Source organism: Nematolebias whitei, chromosome 11 (assembly GCF_014905685.2).
Source record: "Nematolebias whitei isolate Nwh7 chromosome 11, NemWhi1, whole genome shotgun sequence".
Classification (NCBI taxonomy): Eukaryota; Metazoa; Chordata; class Actinopteri; order Cyprinodontiformes; family Rivulidae; genus Nematolebias; species Nematolebias whitei.
This window is the reverse complement of record NC_056508.1, coordinates 24,096,334-24,111,427: the sequence shown is the minus strand read 5'-3', so window position 1 is coordinate 24,111,427 and position 15,094 is coordinate 24,096,334. Positions and strand designations below refer to the sequence as shown.

Here is a 15,094-nt window from a genome sequence, read left to right as displayed (position 1 = left end):
CTCAAGACTATCAAGGCTTTCTGGAGCGGAATGTGCTGCCTGGAGTCAGAAAGCTTGGTCTCATGGGTCCTCTGACAGGATCAGGCCCAACACACACAAGAATGGCCCAGAACCAAAAGTTGGACCATTCTGACCTGAGCCCTGATCTCAGTCCTGCTCAACATCTGTGGAAGGAGCTGAAACATTAAGTCTGGAGAAGGAACCCTTCAAACCTGAGTCAGCTGGAGCGGTTTGCTCACCAGGAGTGGACAAAACTCGTGTGGACAGGTGCAGACGTGTCAGAGTTACAGAAATCCTCAAAATGTGCAGTAAATAAAAGGTTACCATCCTTTCTGTCAAGACCAGTTTCACTTGTTTGTTTTCAATTCTGGTTAAAACTTCAAAAGGAATAAACGATTTTAGCTGATCTCACTTTTTTTTTCTTCTAAATATTACTATTCTTGGTTTTAGGTGATTTCAGTGACCTTTGTGTGTTAAAAGTAGTACAAACAAATTTATCCTTACCTGTACCAGCACAAAATTTAGAAGATGTGCTCTGTCTTTAAAACAAATCCCTCTTGAACACTAAGTACAGTTTTGTGGCACTGAACTGAGTTTTCTTCAAGTGTTTTTACAGCTGTGCTGCTTTTAGCTCCATTTTCCATGAATGACTCGGATGTAATCAAGGCCTGGAAACGTTAGCGATGATCTTCTGAACAGCAGATGATGACGTTTTGCTCAGTAGAGTTAGTTAAATGCAGCTTGTGCTCTGAGACTGTGCTGTTCCACAGGATGCGTCTGATTACCTCCTGAATGGATCTTCATGTTCACAGTGGGAATATGTTTGTTGCAGTTTGGCAAGATTCTCGTAGTTTCTGCTCTCTGGAAAACTTGTTCTCAGTCTCGAGGGTTTGCTTTTTGTCTTTAAGCTTTGACATTTAGTCTGACAATTTGTGCTGCAATAACAGATAAAAAAAGCAGTTTTTCCTGGACAGTCTTGTCTGTGAGCTCAGACGGTGGTTACAGACAGCAGTGGATTGTAGACTTTCTTCCCGTCTGCAGACCGGCTCCCGTGTGCCAGCAGCTCCTGTATAGTGATCCAGTTGTCCAGGATTCTGCGACTGCGCTTCTTCATGCTCCTGCGGTGGCACAGCTCCAAGATGGAGGTGGGTTCCTGCTGCTGCGTCTCCCCCTGCCCTCCGCCGCTGCCCTGCTCCTTCTCCCTCTCTCTGAGGCAGTCGAGCCGGCTCTGCATCATGAACTCCCGGCGGCGGCGCTGCTCTCGGGCCCTCAGCAGCTGCTGCTTGCGCTCCTCTTTGCTCCAGTAACGACCCATCTTCATTTCACTAACGGCATCGTCGTCGGTCGTCATACCGCTGCGTTCTTCTCGAATCTTCATGGCACGTGCCTTCAGGAGGCGATCCCTCACCGGCCGTTTGGCCACATAACGCGAGCCGTCACTGCGGATCTTGACCTTCCACTCCATCCTGGGGGACGCAGGCATCAGTGGAGGGGACAAGGGGAAAGAGACGGCACCTGCATGGTTCTGGAGAACGTCTTTACATGTGCTGCCCAAGCTCATTGGACTGGTGTTACCTCCCATCTCCATGGTGCTCTCTTTGGCAGCATTTCTGAGTCCCCCCAGGCACTCTGACGCTGAGGGGGACTGCAGCTGCATGCAGCTCAGGTAGCGTTGGGGGGGCTTGTCTTCGGTCTGGCGGCGGCATAGATAAGGGCTGTTTTCTGCACTGCGTCCACCAGCCCTCTCAGCTGACCCACCAGCTTTTGGGCTCCGTCTCACTCCTCCATCTGAGCCCCTCCTGGTTCCCACATCCCGGGACAGGGACCTCACTTTCATACTGGGGCTGGATGTCTTCGTCTCGGCTCCTCTTCTGTGGGGGTGCGGGGAGTAGGGTTGGTTTAGGTTTGCTTGTACCCCATCCCGTCGTTCGGCTCTGTTTCCTCTCTCTTTCTGCCTGGTGAAGGTTGGAGGCTGCATCCCTGCTGGAGGAAGAGACTCTCCACCTTCCAGGCTCTGTGTGGAGGGGGAAGGGTGCTGCTCACTAACCAGAGGTGTGCTCCTGCAACTTTCCCCCCCGGTGTTGTAGGCACTTGTGCTGTCCTTGTCAGAACGCTCCCTCTCAGGAAGCTCATTGATATCTGACAGAGCGTGATGAGAAGACTCCTCATCCACCAAAGTACCATTCATCTCCAGGCGTCCAGCTCCGACAGCTCCTGTAGCTGCTCCATTCTTGTCCTCTTGAGGCCAAACCTTCATGCAGCGCTCCCTCAGCTGCTGCATCTTCTGGGCCCTCAGGATGTTCCGACACTTGAACTCCAAGTGGCGCAGCTCCTCTTCAAGAAGAACGATCTCGTGCTGTGTCAGGCTCTCGTTCCTGTTCTCATCCAGTGGGACGCCCCCGTCCTCCTGTGCCACCCCCTGAGCATGACTGTTCTTCTCATAGAAGCACTTGATTTCCAGGAGCTCTTTATACCTCTCACACTCTTCCTCAGTGAGCCCAGGCATCATCATCCTCACGGACTCGGCCATGTATGTCCTCTCCAGTCGCTCCATCTGTTCCAGGCCTCCTGCATTAAAACACTCCAGTCCGAGGAGGGAGTCCATGCTGAACTGGAGGTCCTGGGACTGCAGCAGAGGCGGAGTGTCCCCTCTGCTGGACAGAAACTTGCGCATGCTGCCTGGCGTGTTGGTTGTGTTGGTGTTGGAGGCACTGGTGTGGTCGTCTCCCAGAAGGTCGTGTTCTGAGGACTCCTCGTAGCGAGTGCTTTCATCTGTGCGGCCAACACCGCTGTCCAACTCCTGGCTGTTGCTCAGAACTGTCTGGAGCAAGTCGGGTGAGTCTCTGTTCAGTGAGTGAGAGTGGTTTGACAGCACACCTCCCACCGAAGGGCTGCTTTGTCCAACAGCTGGAACAGAGGTGCTGGTCCTTACTCTGGGACTGCTGCTCAGGTGAATGGCATTGTCCAGGGACTCCAGGTCCAGATCATCAGGATCCAGTTGGTTGTCATTCTGGCACGTTGAAGGTATCGGGCACAGGTAGGTGAGTTTAGTTCATCGCATTACAGCAGAGGAGATCAATGTTGAGGAAGAGAGAAGAAAAAACTGTGTTAGGATTTGATACAATTTAACAATTAACAATAAATGTAATAAAACAGGTTTGATTGGTTCATTTCAGATGCTAACCCTAATCCAGATCATTGGCTCAGTGGTTAGCACTGTTGCCTCACAGCAAGAAGGTCCTGGGTTTAATCCCCAGTTGGGCCTGGGGTCTTTCTGTGTGGCATTTGCATGTTCTCTCCGTGCATGCGTGGCTTTTCTCCAGGTACTCCGGTTTCCTCCCACAGACCAAAAACATGCATGTTAGGCTGATTGGTAACTCTAAATTGTTTCTAGGTGTGAGTGAGAGAGTGAATGGTTGTTTGTCTCGTTTGTCTCTATGTGGCCCTGTGATGGACTTGCGACCCGTCCAGGGTGTACCCCGCCCCTCGCACAGTGATTGCTGGACATGGGCACCAGCGACCCCCGTGACCCAAAATGGAATAAGCGGGTAAAGATAATGGATGGATGGATGGATGTATTTATAAACTTGTGCTTTAAACCAAAGCCTTTCTTGAAGCAAGTGAAAGAGGTCACCTTTGACCTTGAGCTGCAAAAACAAAATAAGTTAAAGAGAAAGGTTTGTTAGCTCAATCATCCAGGTAGATCACAACAAAAATGGTTAAATCATGTCATCTGCACCAGTTTCTGTAAGTGAAGAAATGTTTCGTCCCCCATCCAGAGGACTTCCTCAGTCTACGGCCTGTCAACCTGATCTGTCCCATAGGTAGACTTCACTGCTGTGAAAAAAGTTCAAGCCAACCTCCTGTTGGAATCTCAGAAGTAGGCTTTATCACGTGCAAAACACACTGTAGCAATTACGAAGGTGAGATGGAGGAAGAAAGGTGACGCAAGGGTCAGGGGTCATAGTTAGAGAGTGCAGCTTCATGCTACAACACCCATCAATCATTATATACAACAATCAACTGTTTTAGGCCAGATGGTCACCTTGCTACTCACAGAAACAGCCTGAGGACAACCAAGGCTAAAGTGGTTCAGAAAAAGGGTTAGCCTTGTTTGTGTTCAGGCTGTTTCTGTGAGTAGCAAGTTGGCCATATGTCCTAAAACATTTGGTTGTTGCTCATGATGAATGATTGTTTTGGATGGGTGTGTTTTGCACGTGTTAAAAGTCTACTTCTGAGATTCCAACAGGAGGTTGGCTTGAAACACAGCGGTGAAGGATACCTATGGGACAGAACTGGTTGGCAGGCTGTAGACTGAGGAAGTCAGGATGGGGTACGAAACGTTTCTCACTTAAAGAAACAGGTCCAGATGACACAATTTGACCTTTTTTGTTGTATTCAAAAAGGTTCAAGACAAAAACATCTGGACTTTATTTTGTAACAGAAGACCTTTTGCTTCTCATCCGAGGAGCTTTCTCAAATCAAAGAACAGAGTGTGGGGTTCGAGTTATAAAGCTGAAGTAAGCTAGTTACATATACACATTGACCTATCACTCCTCACAATAGAGGATTTGGATCTTTGCTAGTTTGACTCACAGAGGAGCCGTTCTGGTGACATGGATGAAATTCCTGATAGGTGTGAAACTGGGTATCAGACCTAAAGCTGCATTATAAATACGTTTTTGAAAGTTTAAATCTGAGACCTCCTCCTCTGTTTTCTCTTGTTTTACATAAATAAATCCCCCCACCACCCGCCCCCAAACCACCTGTCTTCTCAGAGTCAGAGTCAGAGTCAGAGTCAGAGTTTCTTTATTGTCATTCGCACCTCATGTGGTACATGTGGTGGAGCGAAATTATGTACACAGGGTCCCAGTTACATCCAACAATAAAATGTATAAGAAAAACAGTAATAACATCTAAGATATGAACTAAGAAAAACATCAACTAAATATACACTAAGCACTCATAACATAAAACATTGAACATCACCACAAACATGAACATGAGTCTGTGAGCAGATGTGCACGCATGAACACAACAACATTGAAACAGATCAGCAGCAACATGAAACAGATCAGCCAAAACGTGAATATTTAGGTCTTCAAATGAGTGTCCCTTATTCTTGAGGTGTAGGTGAACTGCTGAGTCTTGTCCCTTAGTAGAAAGTGTGCATAAATATACCTGTACATGTCTTCCTGCATGCATGGCTTTTCTCTGGGTGCTGACTGATAGGCTAACTCTAAATTGTCCCTAAGTGTAAGTGAGCATGAATTATTAACCTTTATTTAATCAGGCAAATCCCACTGAGATCACAGATCTATTTTTGCAAGGGAGGCCTGGACCTGAAGGCAGCCTGACATGCATGTTTTTAGTCTGTGGGAGGAAACCAGAGTACCCGGAGAAAACCCACGCATGCACGAAGAGAACATGCAAACTCCACACAGAAAGACCCCAGGTTTAACTGGGGATTGAACCCAGGACCTTCTTGCTGTGAGGCAACAGCGCTAACCACTGAGCCGTCGTGCTGATTGAATGATTGTTTGTCTCTGTGGGACAGAACACCGGCTCAGATTCAATCCAGTCCAGTAGAATTTGTTGAAAAGTGCTTCAGATTAAAAACACTAAAGGCACTTTGTAAAACTACAAAAGGCAATCTGGCAGAGGAAAATTTCTATCAGTCTTTGCATGCAAAGTAGTGTTAAGTAGTTAATGAATATTTTTATGGTTGTCATAATTAGTTCATTGCAGTTTGACTTCTTATAAGAAGGTTTTACATATTAAAGAGCTTTAATTGCGAAATCTGTTTATATTATCAGCTTGAATAAAACTTTGAGCAAGCGCACAGATATTTCCAGACGTAGCCTCGTCCCGCTTCTGTCTGTGTATTTTTCTGATGAGCTTGCAGAGAGGACATGGAGAAGGGATGGATGTTAATTCAAGAGGAAAAGAAAGAACTTTCTGGGAAACTTCAGAAATAATTCACTGAAAGACTGAGTGAATCCTGAGCATCACATGTTTTCATCTGATTGATTCTAAGAACTCTTATTACAGAAATAACTTTAAATGGTAAGAATTGTAAGAATAATAATTATTAAAACTTGCTCCTCTCTGTCACCAGATGGAGCCAAGGCTCCGTCTGACTTTTACCTTTTCTGAACCCTGAAATTGAATTTGTTTTGTACTGCTCAATTGTCTAAATCATAAATATATATTTAGTAAGTATTTACTCAGAACTGTAGGATAAAATTCCAATTAAAAAAATAAAGCATTTACTAATTTATATTTTACAAAAAAGGACAGTTTTTTCTTTCTGTTTTCAGATAAAATTTATTTAAAATCTATCAAATATAATGAAAACACTGAAGCAACTCCCCCCCCCCCCCCCCCATCTTCTACTTCTTTTCAGATTCTGCCTAATTGGTGTGATTTATATGCAGACTACCAGGAGAGGTTTGATTATCTTTAAGTTGATTCTTTGTCTTTGATAAATCCTCTCCCTTCTTCATCTTTCCTCCCCCTCTAAGACAACAGATCAGGCTTTAATCTCAGTTTGTGCCTTTCCCCTTGGATGGTTCTCCGTGCTCCCCTCCCAGTCTCCTCAGCTTGAATCTTAATGTGGAACAATACCCTGACATTATAAATCTTACTTCTCGTGTTCATATATTTAAACACGAGGACGTGGTTAGAAAGAGAAATGGTTATTTGTGCTCAGATGTGAGAGTCTTTGACCTCCTGTTTTAATGAGCACCTTTAAAATCTGCACTGCAGCTCAGAGAGAATACAGATTTTTCCTTTCTCACATAAACTCTGCCTTTCCCCCTGCAGCACATTTCTGTAATGATACGCACTGAAAAATCTATTCCAGGGGGTCAAAGTGTGTGAAGCAGTTTGATTATAAGGAACTTGGAAAGGATGGTTTAAGGTGCTTTAATGTCCGTCATGACTGACCTTGAGAGAAATAAGTGGTTTCACATCAGTTCTGTGGTTAAAGAGGAGGACCAGCCTTATGAGCTGACAGCTGGTTGGATGCTGGTCGTCCACTTCAGGGAAGTGCCCCTCAACACTGAAGAGGTGGAGGGGTGTGACCACTTCGCTATAGCGCAGCGGTTAGTGACATTGCTTTGCATGCGGGGAATAGGGTTTGAGCCTCAATGAAAGGATGGTATTTTTGTATTCTACTCAAAACATTTAGGCTTTTTGTGGACGACAACAGTTATATTGTATAATGTTTAAAAAGATCTGTCATAGTCCGTGTCTTTTCAGTTATTTCTCCTTCTGGTTATATTATTCTGTTCCTTGTTTTGTATCATCTTATATTTTACTAGCATGGAAGATTTTTTATTTAGCTTGGAGAGATAGCCTGCTTACATATAAGAAAGCGCTCTGTAAAGCTAGAACTGTATATTATTCGTCTTCAATAAATGAGGATAAAAATAACCCTAGGTTTCTGTTCAGTACTATAGCTAGACTAATTAAAAGTCCCATCTCTGTTGATTCATGTATCCCTACTAGGGGTTGAACGAGTATATAATTTTTGAACTCGACATTAACATAATAAACCCCGAGTAGAACTCGAGTATTTGATGACGTCATAGATCTCAAGAAACAAAAATAAATAAATAAATAAAACCGCAAAAAACTGTAATTATTTACAAAAATAAAAGACCAACAAAACATTGGGAGCGTATATTATGCTCCTACCATTTATCATACTGCAAATAAGTCACAGGAAAAACTAAACCATTAGTTATTATTATTAAACTGCAAACGTGAAGAAACGCAGCACGTCAAAAATGAAACTTAAACCGAAACTGGTTCTGGTTCGGTGGATTGGACCCGGTGATACACCATACTCTGTGACCTGCAACAGTACAACACCACCCCCTACGGTCATACGTGGTCACATAATATGACGTCACTACGGATACCCGACTTTACATTTTTAACATCGATAGATGTCCTAGCAATCGATGTGTAGATTACTCGAGTACTCTGTTAATGCCCTAATCCCTACAGCTATAAGCAGTGATGACTTCATGAGATTCTTTATAAATAAAATTATTTCTAATAGTCCAAAATTCAAACCATTGTTTCTACTATTGCCTATGATTCCCTGTCAGATGAGGCAGCTTTAGAGATATTAATAGAACCTGATTTATGTTTGGACTGTTTTTGTCCTGTTGAGCTCTCTGAATTTTCAAAAATATAGCTTCTTCTAAACCATCCACACATCTGCTAGATCCCATCCCAACCAGACGATTTAAAGAGGTATTTCCCTTAATTAATACCCACATTTTGGGTCTGCGTAATTTGTCTCTAATGAGTGGTTACGTACCACAGTGCTTTAAGGTTGCTGTAATTAAACAATTAAACCTTAGAATAGAAGAATGTTACAAAGTCAAGATTCAAGGCATCTACTGGCTTCTTTCCTCAGATAGATAACTTTTACTAATTGGCTTTGAATGTTTTTATACAGTGTCCTGAGACAACTTCTGTTGTCTCTCTCCCTGACCATCTGAGACATTCCACCCCCACTTCAGAACCTGGGACAGTTTAAAGTTTGTTTTCGGCATCTCTAATTCTGGAAAGTGTCAAAAGAGACTTTTATGGTTTGCAAGACAACTGAAGATCCAAGAAATCTGAATAATATTGGAACACCCTTTCTGTGAACCCCAAAAATGGACGTTTGAGTTAACACAGATCACCCAGGATGTCCTGGTATCACCTTGTACCAGTCTATCCCACCAACGATCATAAATAACAGAAAGCCTCGTCTCTGTTCAAAGGAATTCCAGCTTTGACACTTGGGTCCCCTTCCTGCATGCAGAAAACGGACAGGCTTTTTATTCACATTCTAGTAGAATTAATACTGTTTTTCTGTAATGAAAGAATTGTTTACTGGGAATAACTAAATAACTGCCTTGTTGTTTCTCCTATAGCTGACAAGAACCCGTGTAGCCCAAAAGTTTACAAACTTGTTTTCTGTTTATAAGGTTAACAAAGTGTTTGTATTGGTTTTAACCTAATTTAAAGTTGATAAGTGTCTTAAATGGTTTTATTTGATGACTTTTTCAACAGAGCAGATTAAAATAATACTTGATTTAGTTGATAAAAGTTCAGCCCTTCTATTTTGATTGGTTCAAATCGACCACCTCTTTCAAATCAGATGTGTGGTCAGTTGTTTACAAGAGAGGAAGACCTCTCAGAGTAGAGAGAAGAAGAAGAGCAATGATGAAGAAGTGATGAAGACCTCCAGAGGAGGATACGGAATAAGCTTTTAAGATACAACCTACAGAAGACTTCCAAGGAGAAAATTAGCTTCAACTTTGGGCAAAGTTTGATCGAATCCTCTTCAGCGATCCAAACACCTGCAGTTTTCATCAAAGAGTTAACAACAGCTGTCCAGAACTCCAGGAGACGCTCCGGCTGACCATTCGAGCCAGTGACCAAACTCATCGCCTTGATGTCAGGGATGTGAAGGAATTTCAATCTTTACATCACAAGACCATCGGAGCATAAAGAGTGTAATATCTGGTTTCTTCTGGCAGCCTTCGAATACGACTTCTGTTAGGAACAGCTGATTTGATACTCTGACGGTTGACTCTGGTGTCCAAGAATTTAGATTTTAACCAAATTAGTATTAACTCAGTTCAGTAATTATTTTTCCTTAAATTTCAGACAAAATTTTAACTATTGAACGATAAAACGTATTTCTTTTAGTTAAATTTGCATGATTAATCTGCCCTGCTGAAATCTCAAAATTGTTCTACGTTGCATCTTGTTTCTAGTTTGGTTAAGCACATAGAATAATTTCATTTATCTGTTACTTCCTGCTAACAAGCTAATTTTAAAGGTCACGTTAATTTCCATAAAACAGTTGTGAACAAAGCCTTCATTTAAATGTCAGAAATAATTTCCAACAGTTGTTTTTATCATATATAGTCAAATAAACATCACAAAATTGTATTAAAACGTGTGTGTTTTACTTATGACATCTGAATCCTTCATATAAAAGAACTCACGGTGTAAAAAGGGTAATTCGGGGTAATTAAACGTCTGAATTGATGTTCAGACCTTCAGAATTTCTCTCAGAGCTGAGAGTGGTGCCCCTTCAAAATAAAATTCATAACGAATTTTAAATATCCTTAACCCTTACCACTACACCAGTTTCAATCAGTTATCTCTAACACCAGTTCTTATTTATTGATCATCCCAGATTTTTCACCCTCTGACTCTTATCACCTCCTCACCGTCGACTCATTGTCCTGGTTCCCTACCAAATATTTTGGTCCTCTCATGCTTTGTGCAAATGACTGAATGCTTTGTTACATAGTGTTCAGTTAAACTAGTCATTAACTTATCAGTCCATTCTGATTAAACTGTTTCTCCAATCTGAGGTCTTCCCAACATCTATCTACAGCAGGTAAGCTGTTATTTAATTATATCCACTGAACTCCACTTAAAAAAAGAACTATTGCTTTAAAGCCATCTTCAGTCTCTTGTGTTTGAGACAAAGCACAGCACCACATCATTTTCATTTATTTGTCACACTTTCTGCTGTACATGCCCCTCCCTGGTCATTTGTTTTTGCCATCTTGCGACTAAAGGTTACGTCTAAATAGGTGAGCCAGGATCTCGCTTCCTTCACTGAGATAAATGGAGCACAATGCCTTTTTTAGGTCAGCATTCAAAATGAGTCTCGCTGCACTTTCCCTGAAGACCACCTACCCAATTTCCTCACCTCTATCTCAGGCCTTGCGAGGAGCAGTGAGATATTAGTGCTGTCCTCTCTGGTGAGAATAGCTACCGCCTCCTCTCTGTTCTGGATGTCCACGCCATTTATCTGACAGGGAAAAGAAGAACATGAACGTATGAGCCAGTAATGTAAAATACTTTATTTCAAGAAGAGATCCGATTACACTGCACACTCCAGAAAAAAACTCCTAAACAGCCTGGATGATATTCAGGATGAGTTTTAATGTTTCATCTTTGGAATCGTGCTGAAAATGAACTGAACCTCTGTTAAGGCTCAGGTCTTCTCAGATGTTCAGATTTAAGATCAGTGCTAGTAGAAACAACAGCAGCACAGAAAACCAGTTTGTCCTCTGGGTACCTGTAATATTCTGTCTCCCTTACGGATACGACCATCCATTGCAGCAATACTGTTTGGGTTCACCTAAAAAGGTAAAACGATATGTTTAAAAGTATACAATACATGTATGTATTTTTTTATATTTATAGAACTGCTGCGTTTATGGTACCGTCTTCACCTCTCCTACGTATATCCCCAGGTCCTCCTCCTCATCAGTTCTGTAACAGACCGTCAGGCCCAGTTTGTCCTGCTGACGGGACTTGTACAGCTCCACCTCCTGTGGAGACCAGAGGTGGTGGTTTTCAGGCGGAGAACTGTCTGCAGCATGACTTTTACATGTGAGTGACTCACCTCGTATTCCAGCTCGTCGTGCCGGTCCACTTCATGCTGAGTGATGTCTAAGTAATCAGTGGGGTCATAGTACACAGGTTCTGTGAAGCTGAGGACGAGAGCATTCAAGAAACTTCAAACATTATGACGACACAGCGTCTGTGAAGGGATGGACTGGGAAGAAGATTCTCCTCCCATTGCAAATGAGGACATATCCTGTCGAGCTAAGATGAAAAGATGATGCCTAAACCACAAAGTTTCTTTTTCTTATAATGTTTTTTTTTTTTAACGATATTTACGTGTTTGCTGATCCTGTCCTCCATTAAGAAACTGTAGTATGTTTTATTCTGACATCTGTGTTGATTGATTAGACATGGTAAGAAGTAAAAGTCTTTATCAATGGTCATGCTGGGTGAATTTGTCTTGTACTTTCTTTGTTTTCCTCACAAGTGTTAAAAGTGTCAAAGTGGTTAAATAAGTGTTAGATTATAAGAAAAATGTGTGTTTGATATGGCAACTAAATCTACAGTAGTTTATGTGAATTAATTTGTCTTTTACAAAATGTTTCATTTTGCAAACGGTCTGGCATAATTTGTTGACTTTAGTATTTTTAAAAATAAATTGAGCGCTGTTTTTAAAATTGTGCTCATGTAAATATAATTCATAATAAACTGTAAAATTGCTGAGAGTATTCAGGGTCTTTGGCAGCAGCCATGATGGAACAATATGACCTGCTAACTGATGAAATCTCAAATGACTCCACATCTGCTGAGTTACTGGTTGCCGTGGTGATTCCCGCCTTGTTCAGGCAGCATACACAGTACGGCTGTGCTTGAACTGTTTCGTCACTCATTTACATCATGAATCGGGCAAGTTGTAGCAGTATTCAGTATTTAAACTACAGTAAAAGTAGTGTACACTGTACACCATATTGGTGGAAACGGACCATAATGCATTGCAGCCTGAGCTGATACAACACGCTCATGCTAACATCTGCAACTCCTTGTGATTATCTGGCTTAATGAAAATGTATAATTATATACATATATCTCAAATATTATAAGTGTTTTGTGCCCTTCTCTGTCTGAGCTGTGAAGCTAGAAAAATAAATATAAAATAGTGATACTGATACTAGGCCCATATTTAAAATGCTTATTGTTAAGGCTAACATTAAAGTTTAAATATGTTACAGATAGGTTATAAATCACCACTTAAAGAATCTGCTTTTCAGTGGTAATGCTGTGGCTCACTTTTTAATAATTTGCACAAGTAACTACAGCTGTACATAATAATCTATAGGGGATAGTGACCACAGTGTGAGGGAGTGAATGTCTTAAACAGCCTGTGGCAGTCTGACAGAAACACAAACTAGAAAATGAGCTTCAAACAGTTACAGTTGTGCAAAAACTATGAATCATATTGAACAAACTTTTGATTTGTGAGTAGCAAAATCTTCTGGTGGCCATACTTAGAATTTTTTTGGTATAAATTTGCAACTTAAAACTGTACTATATATTTCACCAAAAGTGGCCTATTCGTCACAGAGTTGCATGTTTTGACAAACTTTTTGTTGGAGCTTTTACTACAAACTGAAAACTGTGACAGAAACAAAAGGATGAACTTGTCAAATAGTTATAAAAATATGTGACACCCTTAATAATATGATTATAATCTGACCAATTCCGAGTTCAAATGTGTGAGCAGATGGTCTGATGCAGCAGATGAGTTCTGCTCTGACGACTCGCTGCAGAAACCTGTACGACTGTTTCCACTCACATGTCACTGAACAGATATGGCTCCAGCAGTGGGGGTAGTGGAGGTGATGGAGGGGGGTCAGGTGGGGATTGAGCTCCACAGGGATGCTGCCCACTCCTGCCCAGAGTCAGCATATGCTGGAAGCTGATGTCTGTTTGGGTGCAGCTGTCCACACAGTCGGCCATGCCCATGGTTACCGACACTTGGCCTCCAGGAGCTCCAGCCGGGACCGCCCGTCTGCGGACCCCCCGCCTCAGTATGTTGGACAGCATGGGGTCCCGTATGTCCAGGGTGGGATCCCCCGAAAGGCGAGACAACTCCTTCCTATTTACCTAGAATGAAAAAATAGAGAAATGTTCCATAAATTCAGACCAGACCAGTAGAGTTTGTACACAGCAGTAACCAGAGGAACCGTACGGCTGCACACACCTAAAGTAAAAACAGACCTTGTTAGTAGATGAATGCAAAAAAACATATTTCAAAACCTTAACCCTCTATGGCAGGGTTATTCAACTGGTGGCTCACGGGCCAAATCAGGTCACCTGGTGGGCTCACAAATCAGGATCTTTTTTTTTTTTTTACCAGCTGTGGCATTGTTAAAAAAACAGCAACATTTATTTTACTGTACGTAGCCTGTTTTGTGTATGTTACTGATATGTATTTAAATAAAAGTTTAAAAAATATTTCTGTGTAAGGTAAATATCGTTACAAGCTTGGGGAGTTCCTCGTGAGTCATGTGACTCATGTCACTCTGGCTGCAGAGCAGCAGTTTAAATTTATTTATAAAGCACATTTAAAAACAGCCGCTGTTACCAAAGTGCTTCACAATAAAAATCAATGGCAGTAATTTAATGAACATGTACTGTACTGTAGTATTTTACCAGTACATATTTTGCTGTGGTTGACTGCTGGTCACATGACCTCAGGTAGGGATTGTGTTCGTTTTTTTATATTTTTGGATATGTAGGTGTTTAGCACTGTGCTGTCCTGTGATTACTGGTAGTCTGTTCTTCTTAGACTAGTTCTTGTGTTCAGTCAGTAGGTTGTAAGTGACCGTATTTAATAGCGTAACCATGAGTCGGAAAGAGTGTTTTCATGAAGACATGAGGATCAGCAGCCTGTGTGTTGAAAATCAAACTGAAGTCTATAAATGCCATCTGGTAGTATGTTCTTGTACTACAACAGTAGCTGCACATCGTATCAAGAGTTGTGTATTGTTACTGATAATAAAATGTGGATGCCTGCAGCTTATGCACAAGCGTTTATTTTACGTGTAGTGTGCACGGCTTATAGCCTGGTGCACTTTGTAGATGGGAAATTACTGTAATTTCTGTCCTTTCAGCCTACTGAGCTGTTCAAATCACTGCAGCTTCTACCAACACAAAGTGGCCAGCTTTCACACAAACTAAACATTTTCAACCCAACTAATTGAGGTTTCTTCATGTCTGACACATGCAGTGTGTCAGTGAGAGGACTTACTGAACCAGATCTTTGCTGTTTGATTCAGTATCTGACCTTGGCTGCCTGCGACATGTTTCCCACCCGGCTTCATGCTCCCTTTCTCTCCCTCGTCTCTCGTCTTCTTCCAGTAATTGCATGTCAAATCAAAGTTCCCTGAGCAGCCAAGCACAAACACTTCCCTGCCATTTTTTCAACTCCTAATTCATTTTATTTTCTTTATTCAGCTTCATCTCCACCCCTTCATTTGATCTCTTCTCCCTCTTTAAATCTCTCTTTCTGCCTCCATTTTCTCACCCCACCCTGCCTCTTCCCTCTCCTCTTCCTCCACATTCTGGACTTGTCTTGCCGTGCTGCCTCAGCAGATCTGTCTGCTCCGTCCCCTCCCTGGAGGAACCCCCTCGGCCTCCTCTGTATCCATCTATTTCAGCCGCTCCGTCTCAGTGTGTGCTTGTCCTT

The 15,094-nt window shown here is 42.3% G+C and overlaps 1 protein-coding gene across 1 annotated transcript; it reads right to left on the bottom strand.

Annotated features, from left to right (window-relative positions):
• Window positions 1-297: 297 nt before the first annotated feature.
• Window positions 298-14,710, bottom strand: LOC119417240 (PDZ domain-containing protein 4). Its single transcript, XM_037684451.1, has 7 exons — window positions 14,693-14,710; window positions 13,199-13,509; window positions 11,444-11,531; window positions 11,271-11,369; window positions 11,114-11,176; window positions 10,742-10,843; window positions 298-3,010 (listed from the first exon to the last, which is right to left on the bottom strand). Exons 1-7 carry the CDS (start codon window positions 14,708-14,710, stop codon window positions 989-991), a joined length of 2,703 nt encoding a protein of 900 aa, XP_037540379.1. The 3' UTR covers window positions 298-988.
• Between the last annotated feature and the right edge of the window lie 384 nt (window positions 14,711-15,094).